Source organism: Carcharodon carcharias, chromosome 4 (genome assembly GCF_017639515.1).
Source record: "Carcharodon carcharias isolate sCarCar2 chromosome 4, sCarCar2.pri, whole genome shotgun sequence".
Classification (NCBI taxonomy): Eukaryota; Metazoa; Chordata; class Chondrichthyes; order Lamniformes; family Lamnidae; genus Carcharodon; species Carcharodon carcharias.
In genome coordinates, this window is record NC_054470.1 from 39,012,268 (window position 1) to 39,036,347 (window position 24,080).

At 41.2% G+C, this 24,080-nt stretch overlaps 1 protein-coding gene across 2 annotated transcripts in view; it reads right to left on the reverse strand.

Moving 5' to 3' along the window:
* Window positions 1–24,080, reverse strand: part of LOC121276994 (hippocampus abundant transcript 1 protein-like) — a 124,590-nt gene that overhangs the window by 24,547 nt on the left and 75,963 nt on the right. For both annotated transcript variants that reach the window (XM_041185802.1, XM_041185801.1), the window contains exons 6-8: window positions 10,729–10,947; window positions 9,244–9,357; window positions 4,516–4,587 (exon numbers count right to left, since the gene is read on the reverse strand). In XM_041185802.1, coding sequence (XP_041041736.1) covers window positions 4,516–4,587; window positions 9,244–9,357; window positions 10,729–10,947 — 405 coding nt within the window. The remainder of the gene's footprint in view (window positions 1–4,515; window positions 4,588–9,243; window positions 9,358–10,728; window positions 10,948–24,080) is intronic.

Here is a 24,080-nt window from a genome sequence, read left to right on the forward strand (position 1 = left end):
AGGGTCAAGTTTGGGAAGATATGATAATTAAAAGGGAAAGAACATGGCAAGAGACCAAAGTAGCAATAGGGTATTGATAATCATAGCGTGTCAGGAAGGACAGTGTACACAAACTTGAATGCACCAGTAGACAAGGTCAGAGGTTGCCAAAATAGTAAAAAGGCAAAACTAAACGCTGAATGTGTACAGCATTCATTTTAGAACAGATTAATTGTCAACTCAAATAGAATTAATATGTATGACTTGATAGCCACTAGAGATGTGGCTGCAAGAGGACAAAGGTTGGGACCTGAATTGGAAGGGTAGGAACCTTGGAAAAAGTGGCGGGGTAGCTCTGTTAATTAAGGCTGACATTAGGATAACAGTGAGAGATGAACTTGGTTCTAAAGAATCAGTTTGGGTAGAGATAAGAAATAGGAAAAGTGAAAAGTCACTGGTGGGAATAGTTTACAGGTCCCCAAACAGTAACCACACTTTAGGACAGGGTATACAGGGAGAAATAATGGGGGCTTAAAGAACGGTGCTACAGTAATTGTGAGAGATTTTAATCTTCATATAGAGTGGATGAATCATATTGGTAAAGGTAACCTGGAAAACGAGTTCATAGAGTGCATTTGGGACAATTTGTTAGAACATTGCGTATTAATGCCAACCAGGGAGAAGGCTCTTTTAGGTCTGGTAATGTGCAATGAGGCAGGATTAATTAATGAACTCATAGTAAAGGAGCCCCCTCTGTAGCAGTGATCATAACATGACTGAATTTCACATTCAGTTTGAGAGAGAGAAGAATGGGTCTAAGACTAGTTGCGTTAAACTTAAATAAAGGCAAACACGGTTATGAAAACAGAACTGGCTAAAGTGAACTGGGAAATTAGGTTAAAAGGTAGGTCAGTAGAAATGTAGTGGCAGACATCTAAAGAGATATTTCATAACACTCAGCAAAGATACACTCCAGTGAGAAAGAACAACTCATGGCTAGCTAAGCAAGTTAAAGATACTATCAAATTGAAAGAAAAAGCATCCAATTCAATGAAGATTAGTGGCAAGACAGAAGACTGGACAGAATATGAAGGTGAATATGACTAAAAGGTTAATAAGGAGGGAGGAATTACAAGTATGAGAGAAAGTTAGCTACCATTACCTGGAAGTTCCCCTCCAAGCCACACACCATCTTGGCTTGGAAATATATCGCCATTCCTTCACTGTTGCTGCGTCAAAATCCTGGAACTACCTCCCTAACAGCACTGTGGGTGTACCTACACCACATGGACTGTAGTGGTTCAAGAAAGCAGCTCACCACCACCTTCTAAAGGGCAACAAGGGATGGGTGATAAATGCTGACCTAGCCAACCAAGCCCACATCCCATGAATGAATAAAAAGTAAGAGTTTTTACAGGTATTTAAAAAGGAAAAAAATAAAGTGAATGCTGGTCCTCCAGAGTGTGTGTCTGGGGGAATTAATAATGGGAAATTACAATATTGCAGATGCATCGAACAGATATTTTGTGTCTGTCTTCACTGTAGAAGACAGAACTAACATCCCAGAAATAATTGTAAATCAAGAGGTGAAAGGGAGGGAGGAACTTGAAACAATTAGAATCCGCAGGGAAAAGATACTGAGGAAATTATTAGAACTAAAGGCTGACAAGTCCCCAGGACCTGACTGACTATATCCTAGAGTCTGACGAACATGACTCCTCTATTAAAGAAAGGAAGGAGACAGAAAGCAGGAAACTACAGGCCAATTAGCCTAACGTTGTCATTGGGGAATTGCTAGAATCTATTATTAAGAAGGCTATAGCAAGTCACATAGAAAATCATAATGGTATCAGGCAAAATCAACATTATTTTGTGAAAGGGAATTCATGCTTCCCTAATTTATTAGCGTTCTTTGAAGTAACAAGCAACACGGATAAAGGGGAACCTGTAGATGCAGTGCACTTGCATCTCCGAAAGGCATTTGACAAGGTGCCACATCAAAGGTTACTAGCAAAATAAGGGCTCATGGTATAGGGAGTAACATATTAGCATGAATAGAGGTTTGGTTAGCGAACCGGAAGCAGAGAGCAGGAATAAAGGGGTCATTTTCATGTGGCAAGCAGTCACTAGTGGAGTACCATAAGGATCAGTGCTGGGACCTCAACTATTTAAATCAATATCAATGACTTGGATGGAAGGACTGAATGTACAGTTCCTATATTTGCTTTTGACATAAAGGTCAGTAGGAAAGTAAAGGGCCAACAAAGGGATAGGTTAAGTGAATGGGCAAAACCTTGGCAGATGGAGTACAATGTGGCAAAATGCAAACTTGCCCACTTTGCCAGGAGGAATAGAAAGACAGCATATCATTTAAATGGATATAGATCTCAGAACTCTGAGGTACAGAGGGATCTGAGTGTCCTGGTAAATGAATCACAAAAAGCTAGTATGCAGGTACAAAAATGACTAGGAAGGCAAATAGAATGTTGTCATTTATTGCAAAGGGAATGGAATATAAAAGTAGGGAAGTTTTGCTACAGTTTTACGGGGCATTGGTGCAAGACCACAACTGGAGCACTGTGTACAGTTTTGATTCACTTATTTAACAAAAGATATAATTGAATTAGAAGTTCACTCAGCTGATTCCTGGGATGAAGGGATTGTCTTAAGAAGAAAGATTGGATAGGTTGGGTCTGTATCCATTGGTGTTTAGAAGAATGGGAGATGATCTTATTGAAACACACAAGATCCTGAGGGAATAATGAAAGGGTCCCTTTATGGAAAAGGGGACATGGCCTTAAAAAAAAAGGTCTTCTATTTAAGATAGAGGTGATGAGAATTTTTTTCTCAGAGGGTCTTTAGTCTGGAATTCTCTTCTCCAGAGAGCAGTGGAGGCTGCGTCATTAAATATTTTTAAGGCTAAGTTTGATAGGTTCTTGAATGACAAGGGAGTCAAAGGGTAGAGGGTATAGACAGGAAAAATTGAGGCCACAATCAGACCAGCCTTGATCTTATCAAGAGGCAGAGCAGGCCCGAGGGACCGAATGGTCTATTCCTGCTCTTAATTTGTATGTTCCTATGTACAGTGGGCCTTGGCTTGTAATTTATGCTTCTCAATTTTTACAAAGTGTATCAGTACAATTCTTATGTTTAATCAATCAACACAATATTTGATTAGTGGAAATGCATGATCACAGACTGGACTCTGTTAATAATATTTTACATATTGGCTTTGGATTTGAATATATGGGCCTTGGAAGGAGTGAAACATATATTGACTAGAATGTTACTCGAGCTCCAAGGGTTAGATGAGGAGGAGAGACTACATAAACTAGCTTTTATTCCCTGGAATATTAATGGTTAAGTGTTGATTTGATTGACATGAAGAATTTGAAAGCAATTGATAGAGAGAAACATTCTTTGGTGGGAACGTCTAGGATAAGAGGACATGCCTTAAAAGCAGAGCCAGTTTATTCAGGAGGGAAGTCAGGAAACGCATCTTAACACAAGGAGTGACAATAGTGTGGAACAGCCTCCCACAAAAGATGTACATGCTAGCACAATTAATAATTTTAAATCTGAGACTGGTAGAATTTTGCTAGCAAAGGGTATTAAGTGATATGAAACCAAGGCAAGTGGATGCAGTTAGGATCCAAAACAGCCATGATCTGAATGAATGGTGGGACAGACTTAGAGGGGCTGAATGGCCTACTTCTGTATTGTGGATGCCTCCCAGTGGAAGCATAATGACGTGATTTAGATTCCTGCATTTTAAATCCACCCCATTGTACTGTGTAACCAACTTGCAGACTAGCAAGGACAAATTCAGTAGTCATTAACAGAACAAATTGTACACATTTTGTGAAGGAACAGTCTAAAGTCTATTTTTCATTCTACCTTTTTTCAAAATTTAATCTTTCATGGAATGAGCGCGTTGCTGGCAAGGCCAGCATTTGCTGCCCATGCCTCATTGTCCTTGAAGTGAGTAGCTTGCTAGGCCATTTCAGAGGGCAGTTGAGTCTCAAACACATTACTGTGGATCTGGAGTCACATGTACGTCAGACCAGATAAAGATGGCAGATTCCCTTTCCTAAAGGACATTAGTGAACCACATGGGTGTTTACAACAATCAATGGTAGAGTCAAGGTCACCATTACTAAGGCTAGCTTTATATTCCAGATTTATTGATTGAATTTTAAATTCCACCAGCTGCTGTGTTGGGTTTCGAACCAGTGTCCCCAGAGCTTGGGTCTACTAGCCCAGTGACATTACCACTATGCCACTGTCTTCCTCAAATTTGTTACTTATTACCCCCAATGTTATTTAATTATTCTTTAGTGTAGTAGTTAAACATTATCTTAGCTTCCGTTTGTGACCAGATGCTTATCTTGGTGTAAGATGGGTATCGAGTGTAGACTTGAACTTGTAGATAGTAACCCACCAAAAAGTTTATATAAATTTCTTGGTGAAAAATCATTACATGTGTGAAGAGCAGATTGCAATGCAGGTAGATGAACAGAATTATTAGACACTCACCTGTGCTATTATAGAGAGGATTCCCACCACAGCTATAAAGGCTGCCAGATTTCCAGCAGAAAAATCGATAACCTATGAAAGGAGGAAAGATGTTATAAATAGGTTGAGAAACAGTTCAATGTTGGTGACTTGCACACAACTATTTATTACCAAGGTAAGTTAAGGTCAAAATAACTACAGAAGCATTTAAATAGCGCTTTCCCCTCCAGTGTGGTTTTCAACATTTGATAATTGTATTTTTAAGCTTAATGATCAAAGAAAATATATGCAGATATTCTTCCCACAGATGGTAAGTAAAAGTCAGCTTCTCTGATCTGCCCTGAATTGCTCATTTCCACCACGTAGCAGCAAAGGCACTCCAACTACTCTCAGTACCCCCGGGTTCTGGGCAGGGTGGTGGCAGAGGGAAGAAATAAATAAAAGGGGGAATAAAGACACACAAACACAAGAATTAGGAGGGGTAGGCCATTCGGCCCCTTAAGCCTGCTCTGCCTTTCAACAACATTATAGCTGATCTGATTTTGGCCTCCACTCCACTTTCCTGTCAACCCCATAACCCTTGATCCCTTGTTCAAAAAGCTAACTTAGCTTTGAATATATTCAATGACTTAGTCTCCAATGCTTTCTGGAGAAGAGAAAAAAATTCTCCCTATCTCAATCCAAAATGGGAGGCACCTAATTTTTAAACTGTGCTCCCTAGTTCTAGACTCCTCCACAAGGGGAAACATCCTCCAGGCAGCCACTCTGTCAAATCCCCTTGAACCTTCATTGAGATCATCTCTCAAACTCCAGTGGATAGAAACACAGTCTGCTCAACCTTTCCTCAAATAATAATCCCTACAGCCGAGGAATCAACCTGGTGAACATTTTCTGCACTGCTTCTAATGCAATTATATCCTTTCTTAAGTAAGAAAGCCAAAACTCTACACAATACTTTAGATCTGTCCTCACCAAAGCCCTGTACAGCTGCAGCAAGACGTCCCTACTTTTATACTCTATTCCCCTTGCAATACGAGTCAACATTCTATTTGCCTTCCTCATTACTTGCTGTTACCTGCATACAAACTGTTTGGCGAGTCCTGTACCAGGACACCCAGATCCACCTCTACCTCAGCGTTCTACAGTCTCTCCCCATCCAAACAATATAGTGTTTTTCTATTCGTCCTGCCAAAGTAGACAAGTTCACATTTTCCCTCATTATACTCTGTCAAATGTTTGCCCTCTCAACCTATCTAAACCCCTCTGTAGACTCTTTGGGCAGAATTTTACATCGATCGGGTGCATGCACGCCCAACCAGATTGAACGTGAAATCACATGAGATGACATCAGGCGAGTGTTCTGACGTCATCCAGTGCTCTCATGATATTTCGGTCAGCAGACATCACAGAAGTCAGAAGTGCACTCGCTGACAACGAAGAGGCCAATTATGGTTATTAAAGGTGCAACTGTCTCTGATTTTTCGTGGTCTGTCCAATCAGAGGGTTGGCGGGCAGGTGAAATGGCCAGGTGGACGTTCCATTTTTCATGAAGCCTCATCCAAGGTAGGGATGAGCTTTCTGTTAAATGGAAGAAAAATAAAAATCTATGGACTGTATTTTTATCATGTATATGTTCGGATGGCTGATTGTGATGCTTGGGCATTTTTCTCCTGACTTTAAAAACTTAAATATGCTTTTCCAGGTCTTCAGCTCCCTGAGGCAGCTCTCTACCTTCAGGAAGCTGTCAGCACTCACCGGCACCAACGTCAGCGCTCCCCCTTCTCCCACCCCAACCCCGGCAGTGCTGAGCTTCTCAGCACACGCTTGACGCTGGCTAACCATTAATTGGCCAAATACGTGAAATCATGGGCAGGGGCTGATCGTGGTCGGTGGTCCATTCCCCGGCCGATACCGGATCCGCCGACCTAAAAATTTTGCCCTATGTCTTCTTCACAATTTACTTTCCTACCCATCTTTGTGTCATTAGCAATTTAGCTACCACACAGTTGGTCCCTTCATCCAAGTTATTGATATAGATTGTAAATAGTTGCGGCCCCAGCACTGATCTCTGTGGCACTCCACTAGCTACAGTTTGCCAACCCAAAAATGACCCATTTATCCCTACTCTCTACTTCCTGTTAGCTAACCAATTCTCTGTCCATGCTAGTATGTTACCCCCTACAACATGAGCTCTTATTTTGTGTAGTAACCTTTGATGTGACACTTTGTCAAGCTCCTTTTGGAAATCCAAATACACCTCTTCCACAGGTTTCCCTTTATCCATGTTGCTTTTTACTTTTTCAAAGAGCTCAAGTAAATTTGTTAAATATGATTTCCCATTCATAAAACCATGCTGACTCTGCCTGATTATACTGATTTTCTAAATGGCCTGCTATCACCTCCTTAATAACGTATTCTAGTATTTTCCCTATGACTGACGTTAGGCTAACTTGTGTATAGTGCCCTGCTTCCGGTCTCTCTCTTTTCTTGAATAGACGTGTTACAATAGCAATTTCAAAGCTGCTGAGGCCTTGCCAGAATCTAGGGAATCTTTTAAGACCCTGGGATGAAAGACATCACATGCAGGTTTGTCAACCTTTTGTTCTAATAGTTTTCCCAGTACCATTCCCTTTGTGATTGTTTTAAAGTTCCTCCCCCTTTTACCTCTTGATTTTCCAAGTATTCTTGGGATGTTTGTGTCTTCTACACTGAAACAGGCAAAATGCCTTGCTTTCGCCATTTTCATGTTTCCCATCATTAATTCCCCATTCTCACCCTCTAAGGGACCAACATTTAGTTTAATTATCCTTTTCTTTTCCAAATACTTGTGGAAACTCTACTTGTTTTTATATTTCTAGCTAGCTTTCTCTTATAGTCTAATTTCTCCTTCATTTTTAGTTATGCTTTGCTGATTTTTAAAATCTGTCCAATCTTCTGATCTACCACTAATCTTTGCTGTATTCAACGCTTTTTCTTTCAATCTGATACGATCTTTAACTTCCTTAGTTAATCAGGGATGGTGCATCCTTCTCAGAGACTTGCTTTCTGAATTGAATACATCTTTGCTGAGAGTTATAAAATATCCCCTTAAACATCTGTCACTTTTGCTTTCCTGTCCTACTTTTTGACCTATTTTCTCACTTCTCTTTAGCCAACTCTGTCCTTACACTCTTGTAATTGCCTTAATTTAAGTTTAAGACACTAGTCTTAGACGCACACTTCTCACTCACCAAGTGAATGTGAAAATCTACCAGGTTATGACCACTGCTGCTTGGAGGCTCCTTTATATGAGGTCATTAATTATTCCTGTCTAAAATAGCCTGCTCCTTGGTTGGCACTAGAACATACTGTTCTAACAAATTGTCCTGAATATCCTCTATGAACTCATCTTCCAGCCGTCTTTGCCAATCTGATTTGTTCAATTTATATGAAGGTTAAAAGCACCCTTGAATATTGCAGTACCTTTCTTACAAGCCCCCATTATTTCTTCGTGTATACTCTGTCCTACAGTGTAGCTACTGTTAGGGGGCCTGTAAACTACTTCTACAAGTGACTTATCTTTGCTATTTCTTATCTCTACCCAAACTGATTATACATCTTGATCTTCTGAATTAGGCTCAACTCTCACTACTGTACTAAAGTCATCCCTAATTAACAGTGGTACCCTGCCACCTTTTCCTAGCTTCCTGTCCTTCTTACATGTCAAATACCCTTGAATATTTAGGTCCCAGCCTTGGTCACCTTGCAACCACATCTCTGAATTGGCTAACAGGTCATACATTTTTATTTCTATTTCTGCTACCAATTCATTCAAATACAGAGGCTACAATTCTGATTTTTTAACCACTCTTACAAACTCTGGCCTTATCTGCTAAAGCTCAGTCCATTCCTCCCACACTCTAGTTATCACTGCCTATGTCACTACCTTGCTCTGTCGCCTTGCTCTTTCTCTTAATTTTACCACATCTCCCCTCACATGATCCTCGCCCTCACTATTTAGTTTAAAGCCCTCTCTACCTACTGCCCAAGTTACCAACTCTCCAGAACACTGGTCCCAGCACAGTTCAGGTGACAACCATCCCAACTGTACAGCTCCCACTTTCCTAGCACTGACGATAGTGCCCCACGACTTGAAACCCATTTCTCCCATACCAATCTTCGAGTCACCATTCAGTTCTCAAATCTTATTTATCCTATACCAATTTACTCGTGGCTCAGGTAGTAATCCAGAGATTATCTTTGTGGTTCCACTTTGTAATTTAAGTCATCAAGGATTCCCCTCCTGATCAACATTCTGCTGCACAGACACATTCATATAGCTAACACTTAAGAAAACTCAGCTGTAACCCTCATCCAAGGCCAGATGATCTGCTAAAACAGTTAAGGCTCAAATATAAATAATGGTTACTTAGGCAAGATATCACAGATCAACTGAAGCCTGCAGAATTACATTTCTGGAAATGATAAACATCTCCAATAAAGGCATAGTGGTGAGAAAACTGGCATGGAAAAAAAAGTATTTCTTCTATAAATAAAGTTTAGTTTAAAAGCTAAAATGACTTCTTTACATAATTACTAGCTTTCTGAAATAAAATACTTTTATGTGGTTACAATATGCTCTATTAAGTCAGTGTTTCAACCTGTATTCTCAGCTTTACTACTGATTAACGATCTTGCTGGCCCACTAAATTACAATTCTGAGAATGTACAAAACATCAGGAAATGCTATAGAAAATGTGGCAGACACACCTGTTTAAGATAAAGGAAAAAGCTAGAGTACTGTCCAGCCTCAGGCAGGTACGAAAGAAATACAGTTATACAGATGAGCAGCACAGTGGTGTCCTTCCCAACCTTCTTCAAGGACTGTAACCAAAGAAAAAATGTTATCTTTCAAATTTTGTCAGCTTTAAGTTCCTTATTCACATTATATGGTAAAACTGATCAGAAACATGCACCCAACATCCAGCATCCTGGATTTAATGGCGCAGCACATGACAACATAAATGAAGAGTAATGTAGCTGTAAAGGAGTAACAGTATTGATGGAAAAATAGTAACAAAGAGCAACCATGGAGTAACAGTTATCTTGAAATTCCTGAAAATAAATAGGGATGGAGTATCAATTCATGAAGTAATGTTGCATTTTTACAGCATTTGGCAGGCCCCAACTGGCTGAACGCCTTATTAACATATTTAAAGCTGTAACCCGCATCTTTGGCCAGATTGGCTTCTCTCCCAAGTTCTAGCTTCAGTTAAAGCCATAAATGGGTGGTTTAGGCAATGAATGAGCAGATAGGGATGTTGGGTAAAGCAGTTTATTCTATTGTTGAATATCTTATATAACTGGCACAAACACTCAATTCGTAAAAGCTGCTTTTAAATCAAGCCTTTGTGTACTGAGCCTCAGCATGCAACAGGATTTTGTTTGTTAAGAACTTAATTGTTTATAATATTGCTCCCAATATTAAATTCTGTAACAGTCTGCTCAATTACTGATGTTCCTAAAAATGCACCGTAGTCTGGGCCAGTCCAACTAGTGCTGTAACATGAACCAGTGCATACACGAAGGATGAAATTCTGCCTCAGAGTGGCTTAATGCAGACATCAGCCAATATACAAGATTGTTAAATAAAATCTGTGCATTCAAGAGTTAAGCAATAAAAATATATCAACAGCAACAACTTGTGCTTAGATCATGCCTTTAACATAGTAAAGCTGCCTAAGGTGCTTCACAGGAGCGTTACAAAACAAAAATTTGAGACCGAGCCGTATAAAGGGATATTAGGGAAGATGACCAAAAGCTTGGTTAAAAGTAGGTTTTTAAGGATTGTCTTAAAAGGAGAGGTGAAGAGGTTAGATAGGAAATTCCAGAGCTTGGGGCCTTGGCAGCTGAAGGCACAGCATGCCAGCACACATGGAGGAGCAATTAAAATTAGCGACATGCAAGAGGCCAGAATTGGAGATGTGCAGATATCTCAGAGAACTGGAGAATAATACAGACAACAAGGCCATGGAGGAATTTGAAAACAAGCTTAAGAATTTTAAAATTCTGGCATTGCTTAATCACGAGTCGATGTAGGTCAATGAGCACAGAAGTGATGGGGAACAGGACTTGGTGCAAATTAAGACATGCGTAGCAGTATGACCCTTTATATAGGTATGACTTACTAAAGACTACAGCCACAAATCATGCATTCTGGTAATTACAGCCCAATACAGATCATTGAACGCTTACAGAAAAAGGGTCCGCTTGCTCCCATGAGAAAGGTGATCCTCGTGAAGCTGGTCGAACTTTCTCAGGTAAAGATTCGGGCACAGCTACTAAAATAAAGCAGATGTCCAATGCAGCAATCACAGTGGCTACGAGCACCACAAGGTTATCACCATATTTACTTGAAAGATAAGCACCAATGGCAGGACTGGTTACCAAGCTTGCTGCAAAAGTTGCTGATACCTAGAGGAGGAGCAAATAAAAAAGGTTTTACTTGCAAGATCATTAACATATTCATAATTAAAATGTGAACATGCCCAAAAACAAAATAAGCAACCTCCACAGGCAGAGGGAATTAAATTGCAAACAGGTTCATAATGAAATTGGGAGCCTGCCCCATACTGTGCCTGATTTTTCTTTCAGCTGACTTCAATGGACAAGAAAACCACGCATATGAAAGAAAACATGGCCTGCTGATTCGCTATGAGCCCATTCACTACTAGCATAGACAAATTTTCCCTGCCACATTATTTTTGAGCTTCAGGGTATTTCCTTACAGTTGGTCCACCAAAGGGACAAGTACGAAGAACCTGAAAGTAATAAACACCACTGTACGTGCAAATGGGCCATCAATCTCACTACTGTTTGACCAGTGAGGGAATGTCTCTAACTTAGGTATTCTAACAAAGAATTAGATCTAATTTAAAAACGACCCAACTTCATTTGTTTGGTACTGGAGGCAAAGAAGATAACAACAGGAGCCAAAATTCTGATAATGGCTCAGTGAATACAACTCATCAAAAATTCTGCCAGACTCTCAATAAAAAGCTGCATTGCTCTAAAGCTCATAGTTTCATCACAAAATAAATTTGCTGACACCACTGTGGCTGGGATTTTCCAGCCCTGTCGTGGTGGGACCCGCCACTGGAGATTCAGTGGCCCAGCCAGAAGTCCATTAGCTTTCGGCGGGACTGGACAATCCTGGCGGTGGGCGGGGCCAGAAAATCCCACTCTCAGAGACAGATGCCATGGAATCCCATTATGTGGTGATTTTTATTTGTTGAGAGAAAACATGTTTGTCTGCACAATTAAACTGTTTAAAATGCAAAACAAAATTTGTAAAATCAGCTCGACAACAAACAGATGAAGTAAAAAGATTTTAGTTACTTTGCTTAACTGGTTCACAAGTCAGACAGATCAATACCATTTTAAAACATCGACATACTATATATTGTTGCTAAATTTATATACTATATATTGTTGCTAAATTTATGCTGGTGACTCATTACTAGAATTGAATTCTTTAGATGATCACTGATCATCTGATATATTGAGGCTGCATGAACACTTCAATCACTTTTGTTTCCTTCTCTGAAGACTGATGGTCCTGCATTTAGTATGTAGCCAACAGCAATAGGAAGGCAAGTCAACATCTAGCAATTATTTCGCAATGAAACATAAAACATAGCATGCTCTTTTTGTAGTACATTAGCTCCTTTTAATAATGCAAATATCAAAGCCAGAAAATGTTAAATATAGACCATTTTGTATATCAGTTTTCTCCATTTTGTCCCTCGGCACATGCAATCTTTGGATCACAATCGTCTCTTTAAGGTGCAATCAGGAGTTGCAAATTTAAACTTTTAGGGCTTTATCAGCAGTTTTGATATGTACAGAATATATTTTGTTTCATCTAGAACTATATGCAAAGTGCCAATATATTTCAAGACAAGTTCGTGAAACAGATGATCCAGGCAATATATTCTTCTCTTCACAAATTCTTTCCAAAATAAGAAGAGCAAATGGGGAAAACAGTCCTTTAAACACATCTACTTTTCTGTGAATCTAGGGAAAGGAGCAAAATATACGCCCTACTAATAAGTAGATTTCACTTGAAACAGAAAATGTTAAGTCAATTTCAGTTATGTACATGAGTTCCAAATAGAGAAAAACAGATGTTGTAAATGGGGTTGCTCTGTTAAACGCTGTGCAACAAATGAACGCTTGTGATGTGCTTTTTCTTAAAAAAAAGTCGTTCATGGGATTTGGGCATCGTTGGCTATACCAGCATTTATTGCCCATCCTTAATTGCCCTCAAGGTGGTGGTGGTGAGCCAACTTCTTGAACTGTTGCAGTCTATGTGGTGTAGGTACACCCACAGTGCTGTTAGGAATGGAATATCAGGGCTCTGACCCATTGACAGTGAAGGAATGGCGATATAATTCCAAGTCAGGATGGTATATGGCTTGAAGGGGAACTTGCAGGTGGTGGTGGTCCCATGTATCTGCTGCCCTTGTCCTAGCTGGTAGAGGTCGTGAGTTTGGAAGGTGCTATCGAGGGAACTTTGGTGAGCTGTTGCAGTGCATCATGTATACAGTACACACCTAAATCAGAGTTTTACTGTTCAACACTGCGATAAGTTTTTCCAGTCCTTAATATAAATGGGCGGAAAAAACAGGTAGGCTTCAGTAAAGGCACATACTCCTCATGGCTCGATGTTTCCATCTTCATTGTACCTAAGCAATCCAATAGTCCCAGGAGCAGGAAGATCCAGTCCATCATCTCTATTTGTAACATTTTATTTGGTTTCCCACAGGGGATTGAAATATCTATGCAAAGTAGCACAAGAGCAAAATACTGTGCAACTAGAAATCTGAAATAAAAACAGAAAATGCTGGAAATACTCAGCAGGCCTTTAACTCAACTGTTTTTCATCAAAATCTCGATAGTAAGGGGAACAGACAGGTGTTTTTGCGGCCGTAGCCGTGACTCCAGGGTGGTATTGTTGTCTCCCTGGTGCCAGGGTCAAGGATGTCACTGAACAGCTGCAGGGCATTCTAAAGGGGGAGGACAAACAGACAAGAGATCATAGTACATATTGGTACCAACGGCATAGATAGAAAGAGGGATGAGGTCCTGCAAGCAGAATTTAGGGAGCTAGGAAACAGATTAGAAAACAGGACCTCAAAGGTAGTAATCTCTGGATTACTTCTGGTGCCGTGCGCTAGTGGGTGTAGAAATAGGAGGTTAGTCCAGATGAATGCGTGGCTGGTAGATGATGCAGGAGGGAGGGCTTTAGATTTATGGGACATTAGGACCGTTTCTGGGGGCGGTGGGACCTGTACAAGGCAGACAGACAGGTTGCACCTGAACTGGAGTGGGACCAACAACCTTGTGGGGAGGTTTGCTAGCATTGTTGGGGAGGGTTTAAACTAACTTGGCAGGGAGATGGGATCCTGAGAGGAGGTTCAGCAGGGGCAGATGCACAGCCAAAATTAGGAGAGAGAGCAAATGAGCCTGGAAGGCATACAAATTATAGCCAGTTAAGGCACAAGGGAGTTTGGCAAGGTTGGATAATATTTATTTTAATGCAAGGAGTCTGACGAATAAGGCAGGTGAGTTGAAGGCACAAATTAACACATGGAAGTATAATGTCATTGCTGTCAGAGACATGGGTGAGAGGGGGACAGGACTGGCAGCTCAATATTCCAGGATATAGGGTCGATAAAAGAGAGGGTATCGTAATATTGATCAAGGAATCAATTAGAGCAGCAAGGAGCGATGACATCTTAGAAGGCTCCTCAAATGAAACCATATGGATAGAATTGAGAAATAAAAAAGGAGCAATCACATTGCTGGGAGTGTACCATGGGCCTCCAAACAGCCAGAGAAATAGAAGGGCAGATATGTAGGCAAATTTCAGAGAAGTGTAAAAATAATAGGGTAGTAATACTGGGGGATTTCAACTTCCCCAACATTAACTGGGTTAGTCATAGTGTGATAGGTTAGAGGGAGTGGAATTCTTAAAATGCATCCAGGAGAGCTTTTTAAGCCAGTACATAGAAGGTCCTACAAGAGAGGGGGCGGTCCTGGACTTAATTTTAGGGAATGAAGGCAGGCAAGTGGTAGAGGTATCAGTGGGGGAGCATTTTGCAGATAGTGATCATAACTCTGTTAGATTCAAGGTTGTTATGGAAAAGGACAAGGATGGGCCAGAAATCAGAGTTCTAAATTGAGGGATGGCTGATTTTAGTAAGATCAGATATGATTTGGCCAGAGTGGACTGGGAGCAGCTACTTTTAGGTAAATCTGCATCAGAGCAGTGGGACTCATTCAAGAAGGAAATAGGGAGAGTACAGGGCCAACATATTCCAGTAAAGACAAAGGGTGGGACCAACAAATCCAGGGAACCCTGAATGTCAAGGGATATACAGGATTGGATAAAGAGAAAAAGGGAAGCTTATGGCAGATACCGAGGGCTCAAAACAGCGGAAGCCCTAGAGGAATATAGAATGTGTAGGGGAAAACTTAAAAAGGAAATTCGGAGAGCAAAAAGGAGACATGAACAAACACTGGCAGGTAAAATAAAGGAAAATCCAAAGTTATTTTACAAGTACATTAAGAGTAAGGGGATAACTAGGGAAAGAGTAGGGCCCATTAAGGACCATAGTGGCAATTTGTATGTGGAGCTGGAAGACATAGGTAGGGTTCTGAATGAATACTCTGTGTCAGTGTTCACAAGTGAGAGGGACGACATGGGTACAGAAATCAGGCAGAAGGACTGTGATATAATTGAAGAAATTAGCACAGAAAGAATGGAGGTTCTAAGTGGTCTGGCAGGCTTAATAGTAGATAAATCTCCAGATGAAATGTATCCCAGGCTGTTGAGTGAGCCAAGGGAGGAGAAAGCAGGGGCGCTGGCAATAATTTTCAATAGCTTTCTGGCCACAGGGGAGGTGCGAGAGGACTGGAGGACAGCCAATCAGGTACCGTTTTTCAAGAAGGGAGGAAGGGATAAACCAAGGAACTACAGGCCAGTCAGTCTAACCTCAGTGGTGGGAAAACTATTGGAAATAGTTCTGAGGGACAGAATTAATCAACTCTTGGAGAGGCAGAGATTAATCAAGGACAGTCAACATGGTTTTGTTAAGGGGAGGTCATGTCTGACCAATCTGATTGAATTTTTCGAAGAGGTGACCAGGTGTGTAGATGAAGGCAATGCATTTGACATAGTCTACTTGGACTTCAGCAAGGCTTTTGATAAGGTCCCACATGGGGGACTGAGAACAAAGGTAAGAACCCATGGGATCCAAGGCAATTTGGCAAATTGGATCCAGAATTGGCCAAGTGGCAGGAGGCAGAGGGTGATGGTTGAGGATTGTTTTTGTGACTGGATGCCTGTGTCCAGTGGGGTTCCACAGGATTGATGTTGGGTCCCTTGCTGTTTGTGGTATACATAAATGATTTAGACTTGAATGTAGGAGGGTTGATCAGTAAGTTCGCCGGTGACACGAAAATTGGTAGGGTGGAAATAGTGAGGAGGATAGCCTTAGATTACAGGAGGATATAGGCAGGCTGGAGAGATGGGCTGATCAGTGGCAAATGGAATTTAATCCGGATAAGTGTGAGGTGATGCACTTGGGCAGGACAAACAAGGCACGGGAATACATGATGAATGGAAGGAAATTGGGAAGTACCGAGGATCAGAGGGACCTTGGTGTGCACATCCACCGGTCCCTTAAGGTAGCAGGACAGGAAAATAAGGTGGTTAAGAAGGCATATGGGATACTTGCCTTTATTAGCCGAGGCATAGAATGTAGGAACAGGGAGGTTATGCTGGAACTGTATAAAACACTGGTTAGGCCACAGCTAAAGTATTGCGTGCAGTTCTGGGATCCGCATTATAGGAAGGATGTGATTACACTGGAGTGCAGAGGAGATTTACTAGGATGTTGCCTGGACTGGAGAGTTTTAGTTATGAGGAGAGATTGGATAGACTGGGGTTACTTTCCCTGGAGCACAGGAGATTGAGAGGGGGACATGATTGAGGTGCATAAAATTATGAGGGGCATAGAGAGGGTAGACAGGAAGAAACTTTTCCCCTTAGCGGAGGGATCATAACCAGGGGGCATAGATTTAAGGTAAGGGGCAGGAGGAAGAATTTTTTCACCCAGAGGGTGGTGGGAATCTGGAACTCACTGTCTGAAAGGGTGGTAGAGGCAGAAACCCTCAATATTTAAGAAGTATTTGGATGCGTACTTGCGGTGCCATGGCTTACAAGGCTATGGGCCTAGTGCTGGAAAATGGGATTAGAATAGTTAGGTACTTGTTTGACTGGCACAGACTCAAGGGCCAAAGGGCCTTTTTCTGTGCTGTCGACCTCTATGACTATATTCTTGGAGAAAGTTGTGCAATACCAATAGCAGATACTGAATAGAAATATGAAGTCAAATCACAACACAGAGTCCCATTTACTCAAAGCCAAACTGCAGAGTGATAACACCACTAGCTTGGCAGAAGTCCACAGCTCAATGTATAATGACAAATCGGATAGACTCATCACACAAGGTCAAAGAAAATGTTATGACCCATATTTTTAAGTGGTATGTTTGAGGTGCAGCTCTAAATTCAGGAATCAGACCACCAGTTCTCGAGAGGTTTTTATGTTAAACTAAATAAAACATTTTATTAAGTTATAATACATTAAACACATACACATGGCTACAAGTTACTATCATAACTTTTAACAAATTCCCAGACTAATCTCAACTAAAGCAAAAGCACCCATAGACTTAACCAGACACCAGGCAAAGCATTTTCACTTTACAAATTCAAATTAAGGTTCCTTTCATTTTGGTTCCTGTGGAGACAGTTGTCAGCTTACAGCTACTTTGATCTTACATTGCCTCTGCCCTGCACACACAAAACTGTTGTACCCAACACAGCTCACTGAATGTAAGTTCTCATTTTATCACCAGCCCCTTCTTCTAACAATAAAACCCCTTTCATAGTACCAATTTTATCTGTAGTATGCTTGGTCTCTGCTAGCTAGGTACCAGAATTCTCTCCCCTTCTACAATGCTCCATTCAACGAAATGCAAATGCACTCTACCTCTCTTACATCCCAAAACTAGCACAAATCAAAGCACCCAGACTAGCTGGTTTTAATCCAATTAAGACACACCTACAGACTAGCCCTCTATTTTAAAGAAACGTAATTTCCAATAATGTTACATACATTAATAGCTTCATGACAAAAAGTAGTGAAGCTGCAAAGGACCAGAAATCGCAGCTACAGTTATTATTTTTAACCTCAGTGCAGACTCAAATTGTTTAAACAGCTAATTGGAGGATCAGAAAATATACTGCTCCTCTTGCCCATCTTCAGGCTTTTGAAATATAGCCAATGATCCAATTTCTTTCCACACATCACCAAGTTATCAGTGTAGTTTTTCATTTTACAAACACTGAACAAATCAGTCATCCTTTCAATGAAATGTTAAATTACAGACTTCCAGTGCCCAGTTTAACATCAGTAACAATTACAACATTATTTAAAAGCTTGTTGTACCTACCAAATAAGGTCAAAATAACTCTCATAATTTGGATGCAGAAGGACGGGGCAAAACAATAAGCAAAAAACTTAGGTAAGGTTTATTATAAGATCCAAAGATATCCAAGAGTTAATCTAGAAATACCCAAGAGCAGATTCAAGCATCTTGCTAAATCACTTTTTGTGAAAGAAAATTGCTTTAAATACCGAACAGCATAAACAGTGTACAGTACATTGGTTCAGAAAGTCCAGTTTGACAAAATATACTCATAACTATGCTATACCAAGACAATTATGGATCAAATTTCTGTTGGTAATGGGCAAAGAACAGACTCTACTTAACCACGCCACGCTTGCAAAGCCCATAACAAATTACTGTTAGATGTGATTTCATGATTGGGCAGTGCTTGGTGAACAATCCTGAGTGTGCTAATAGCTACACTAACAGCCAATTTAAGATAATCAGTTGAGCTCGTAACATGCTTGCTAGAAGTAACATACATGCATATACAAAGACCCATTCTGTGTAAACACAAGGAATATATTCAAGCCTGTGTCTTTTTTGAATTACTCAGAAGCTTGGGGAGCCTACAGTTCTCCGTTGATTTCTCCATGGCAACACCAGGGTAGACTAGCCAACCAATCAGCACCCTTTTCTCTCATATAAATTGTTGTGACCATTTGAAATTTGGCATTTTTGCATTGGTCCTGATGGGTGCAAGATGAAAACCTGGCAACCTTTTCAGCAAGATTAAATTTCTGTTTCACAGCATGAGATGAAACTGATACAAAAGTGGAAGAGTGTGGAATGACTCCTAGCATTTTATTTAATATGTTAGCGCTTGCACGACAAACATTATTAAATCAACATAGCTCCCCCATCATAAATCAGTCTTTGTCTAAATCTGCACATGACTATAAAGAGTAAGATAATATCTGCCTACACGATGCAATATCTTCTTCTTAGGCAGTCCCTCAGGGCCTGAGGATTACTTTTTCCCATTCTGGGGTTGTGGGTCCTGGGGTGACTAAGAAGTTCATTCTGAATCCACACACACTGCTACAGGTGGGACAAGTAGTATTTGATGAGTGGGTGGGTGGAATACTCAGGTTTTGGTGTGCTCCTTCTGCCGTTTGTGCTTGGCCTCCACCTGGGCCTGTCAGAGATGTTCAGAATGGTTGACACTATGCAGATGCTTCTTCTCCAGTTTGGGTGGTCGTGAGCAAGAGATTCCCCACAGGTTGGTGGGGATGTTGCATCTTTTCAACGAGACTTTGAGAATGTTCCTGAAACATTCCCTCTGCCATCCTGGTAACTGCTTGCCGTGACAAAGCTCGAGAGATTGTTTTGAGAGTCATGTATCAGACGTGGACGATGTGGCCCACCCAACGTAGCTGATTAGCCATAAATATTGCCTTGATTATGGGGATGCTGGCCTGAGAGTGGACACTGACACTGAGGACGATGCAACATAAAGAGTGTGTGTGTATGTAAGTGTACATATGAAATGTAAATATCATACATACACATTTATTATGAGCAATTTTCATATTTATCAGGTTGATGACAGTTTTGCAGGTGTGCTGAAACAGCTTGCCTAGAGGCACAGTAGCCAATGCTGCTGGGGCTCAGCCTTTGCTGCATCCAATGCACTTAGCCATTTCTTAATATCATGTGGAGTGCACTGAGTTGTATGAAGACCAGCAACTGTAATGTATTATCCACTCAGCACTTCTGAATGAAGATGGTTGCAAATGTTTCAGCCTTGTCTTTTGCACTCAGGCTGGGTTCTGCCATCAGGAGGACCTTCCTCCCCCCATCAGCTGTTTAAATGTCCACCATTATTCACGACTGGAAGTGACAGGACTGCAGAGATTTAACCTCGTTGCAGGGTCACTAAATTCTATCTATAATATGCTGCTTCTACTGTTTAGCATGCATGTCCTGTGTTTTAGCTTCACCAGGTTGGCATCTTATTTTTAGATACATTTCTGTACTTCTCATTGAATCACTGCTGATACCCTAGCTTGATGGTCACGGCAGAACGAGGAATATGCTGGGCCATGAGGTTACAGATTGTGATGGATACAATTCATGAATGCCCAATTTTGAGCTGCTAGATGTGTTCTGAATCAATCCGATTTAGCACAGTGGTAGTGCCCCGATGGAGCACTGTGAACACCGAACATGAATGAAGGGTGGCCTCAACGTGAAGACAGGACTTCATCTCCACATGGAATGTGCAGTGGTCACTCCCACCAATAATATCTGGGACAGGTAGATTATTAAGGATTAAGTCAAGTAGGTTTTACCCTTAGATAAAAGCAAAAAACTGCGGATGCTGGAAATCCAAAACAAAAATAAAAATACCTGGAAAAACTCAGCAGGTCTGGCAGCATCTGTGGAGAGGAACACAGCTAACGTTTCAAGTCCGAATGACTCTTCAACAGAACTAAGTAAAAATAGAAAAGAGCTCTTACTTAGTTCTGTTGAAGAGTCATATGGACTCGAAACGTTAACTGTGTTCCTCTCCGCAGATGCTGTCAGACCTGTTGAGTTTTTCCAGGCTTTACCCTCATGTTGATTCTCTCACCACCTGTCGCAAGCCCAGTTTGGCAGCGATGTCCTTCAGGACATGGTCAGCTTGGTCAGTAGTGAAATTACTGAGCTTCTCTTGACGATGGATACTTACGTCTCCCACCCAGAGTACATTCCGTGCTTTTGTTGCCCTCAGTGCTTTTCCCAAGTGGTGGAGTACTGATTCATCAGCTGAGGGTGGTAATCAGGTTTCCTTGCCCACATTTGTTACCTGAAGCTATGAGATGTCATGGGGTGCACAGTCAATGCTGAGGACTCCCAGGGCCAGTCTCTCCCAATTGTATACCATTGTGCTGTCACCTCTGCTGGGTCTGCCTTCCCAATGGAACAGGCAATAGCCAGAGATCATGATGGAGGCTTTGGCTAAAAGGATGATTCTGAGTAGCATTATGCCAGGCTCTTGTTTGACTAGTCTCTGGGGCAACTCTTCCAATTTTAGCACTTGTCCCCATATCTTAGAGAAAAATTTGCAGGGTCGATTGACCTGAATTTGCCTGTCATGTCCGGTGCCAAGGTTGGTACCAGATGATCGATCCATTTTTATTATTTAGACTTATTCATAGCAGTCCCTATCATCTACACACCCCTCCTCCTATGAACTTCCTCCTTTGGGACCTTCAGGGCTGCAGCTGAGAACCTGTGTACACTCTCCCTTGGCCCCTGAAACATTCCGTTGTGCGTTATCCATGCACTGCACATCTTCAGTGTAGGTGGGGGTATGGGGGCTGCAAATAGTGCTGCCAAGCAGCCTGAGTGCTAAATCTGCAGGTGTCTATTTTAGCTCCTGTGGGCAAGTTTAAATAATGGTAATGATCAGTTGGCCCTAAAAATGCGAGTTGAAGGCCAGACTTTCAAATAGGCTCTTCTTATCAGCATCTTTTTCACCTTTGCGCCAAAAATAACTAAAAAGTAGCTTATGTTATCAAATTGAAGCGATTACAACAGAACTGCCTCACACAGCGGAAACATCTCTGGGACTGGAGTTGAACCCAAACCAAACTGAAAAGATGAAATTTTCATCTGAGTAAGGGTTCCAAGTGAAAGGAGTTTGAAGTACTCAAAGGGAGCTCAAGGCTGGCAATGTATTACACTCCCTGCAAGCATCCCTCAGTAATTATGGGCAGCAAAATTTATACCAAGTAAACCGGTGCTTCCCAAGCTATTTTTCCCAATGTGACCCCATTTTAACACTCGAAATTAACGTGGACCTAGGTGCCAACAAATTCAAAACAGCAAGAAAGCAACATAGGAACATTCAGTATATAAAGTTCTTGTCTTGTAGGTCAATATATAAAACATCATATAAATATGAAAATCTTTGTTTTAAAGTACTTCATAAAAATGTTATTTCATACACTTAAGTAAGTTCAACCAAGTTCTCTATTCCTCAGTACCTGAAGCCCCTTCTCCTGCTTCCTGACCCAGGATGGCCACACATGTGCCTTGCTATACCCTGCCCCCATATAAAGATGGCAGCTGTTAAACTGGGTCCTCCCCCCAAGAAGCCCCACAGCTGCGCCACACTCAGTGCAAATATGGGACTGGTAGTTTCTTATTTGATGTTTGGAGCCTAAACAGTGTTTATGAAGCCTCTCTGCCCACCTGCTGGATCCTATCGCTCCCCTCTGCCCCACATCAGAAAGAGGCTGAGTAACAAGCAGGGCAAGGGCCGGGCTGGATGCCCTGTGGGCTTTGGTGCCAGTGTGAGATGCAGTCGAAGGAGGGAGAGCTTGCAACCCCATCCGCTGTTTCTGTCACCCAATAGGGAAGCATGGGAGTAAACTCAACTTGGGTGGAAACATGATGAGGTACTACTACAATTGAGTTAGAATACTCCCACTGATCCAATGCTGAGGCTAAGCACACTGGATGCATGGCAAATACCATTCCAAGGTGCAGGAATAATATTGTTTTCTGACACCTGGAACTAAGCCAGTTAAATTCTGGTTGCCAAAGGACAGTTTTCCTGTTGTTACATTTTGACCTCTTCTTAAAATCCTAAGAATCCATGGTTTTCATATTTCTTTATGGGAATTGGACAGGGCAACACGGATACAAAAGTTGGCTAAGTGACCAGAAATAGTAACAGTGAAGTTGTTTTTCGGACTAGAAAAGGGAATATAGTGGATGGTCGGTACCAGGGCCACTGCTTTTCTTAATATATATCGATAGAGACCTGGGTGTACAGGGCACAATTTCAAAATTTGCAGATGAAACAGAACTTGGAAGTACTGTGAGCCGTGAAGAGGGTAGTGATAGATTTCAATGGGATAGGCAAGTTGGTGGATAGCAAACACGTGTCAGATGAAATTTAATGCAGAGAAGTGTGAAATAATTCATTTTGATAGGGGAAAAAATGAGAGACAACATAAAATAAAGGATACAATTCTAAAGGGGTTGCAGGAGCAGAAGGACCTGGAGGTATTTGTGCACAAATCATTGAAGGTGGCAGGGGTGGCTGAGAAATGGTTAATAATGCATATGGGAACCTGGGTTTTTTTTAAATAGAGGCAAAGTTCTGGTGAACCTATAAAAACATTGGTTCAGCCTCAACAGGAGTCAAATTCTGGATACTATACTTTAGGGAAGACTTTAGGCAGGGTGCAGAAAAGATTACGAGAATGGTTCCGGGGTGAGGGATATCAGTTACATGGTTAAATTGGAGAAGCTATGTTGCTCTCCTGAAAGAACAGAAGGTAAGAGGAGATTTGATTGAAATCACGTGGCATCTAGACAAGAGCAAGTAGGGAGAAACTCGCCACTTGCTGTGTGAAAAAGTTTCTAATGTCGCCAATCCTAACCACTTTTTGCATGAGTAAGTTTTCCTCATGTTGCCATTGCTTCTTTTGCCAATTACCTTAAATCTGAATGGGTTTTAAGATACAAAGTTCACCTAGAAGTTCAAAGTAGCTAATATTGAATCACTGGAATCATTAATTGATTACATTTGTCCATGGTTTTTATTTCACACTCAAGAATTGCTTTATTTCATAGGTGTAAAGATGGTCAAGATAGCCTGCCTGCAATTTGTATGCATCTCTGAAACCTATTTGTGATGAACAGTTTTACTTAGAACCATAGCAGTTTACAGTACAGAATGAAGTATAGAGCTATGGGAGGCCAGTGGGAAAGTGGAGTTAAGGCCACAATTAGATCAGCCCTAATCTTATTGAATGGTGGAACAGTCTCTAGGGCCAAGTAGCTTATTCCTGCTCCTACTTCCTACGTTATCTGTCATTTGGGGCATCTCGCTATGCTGGTAGCTTGCTAAAATAATCAAAATCTCATTTAACTGCCGTCCATCCTCCTTGTTGCCCAACATCTTCCTCTGCTTCAAGTATTATTCAGTTTTCCTTTAAAGTATTCAACGGTCTCTGCCTCAACCACTCCATGTTCCATGCTCCAACAACTATCTTCAGTAAAGAAATTTCTTCTAGTCTCTCT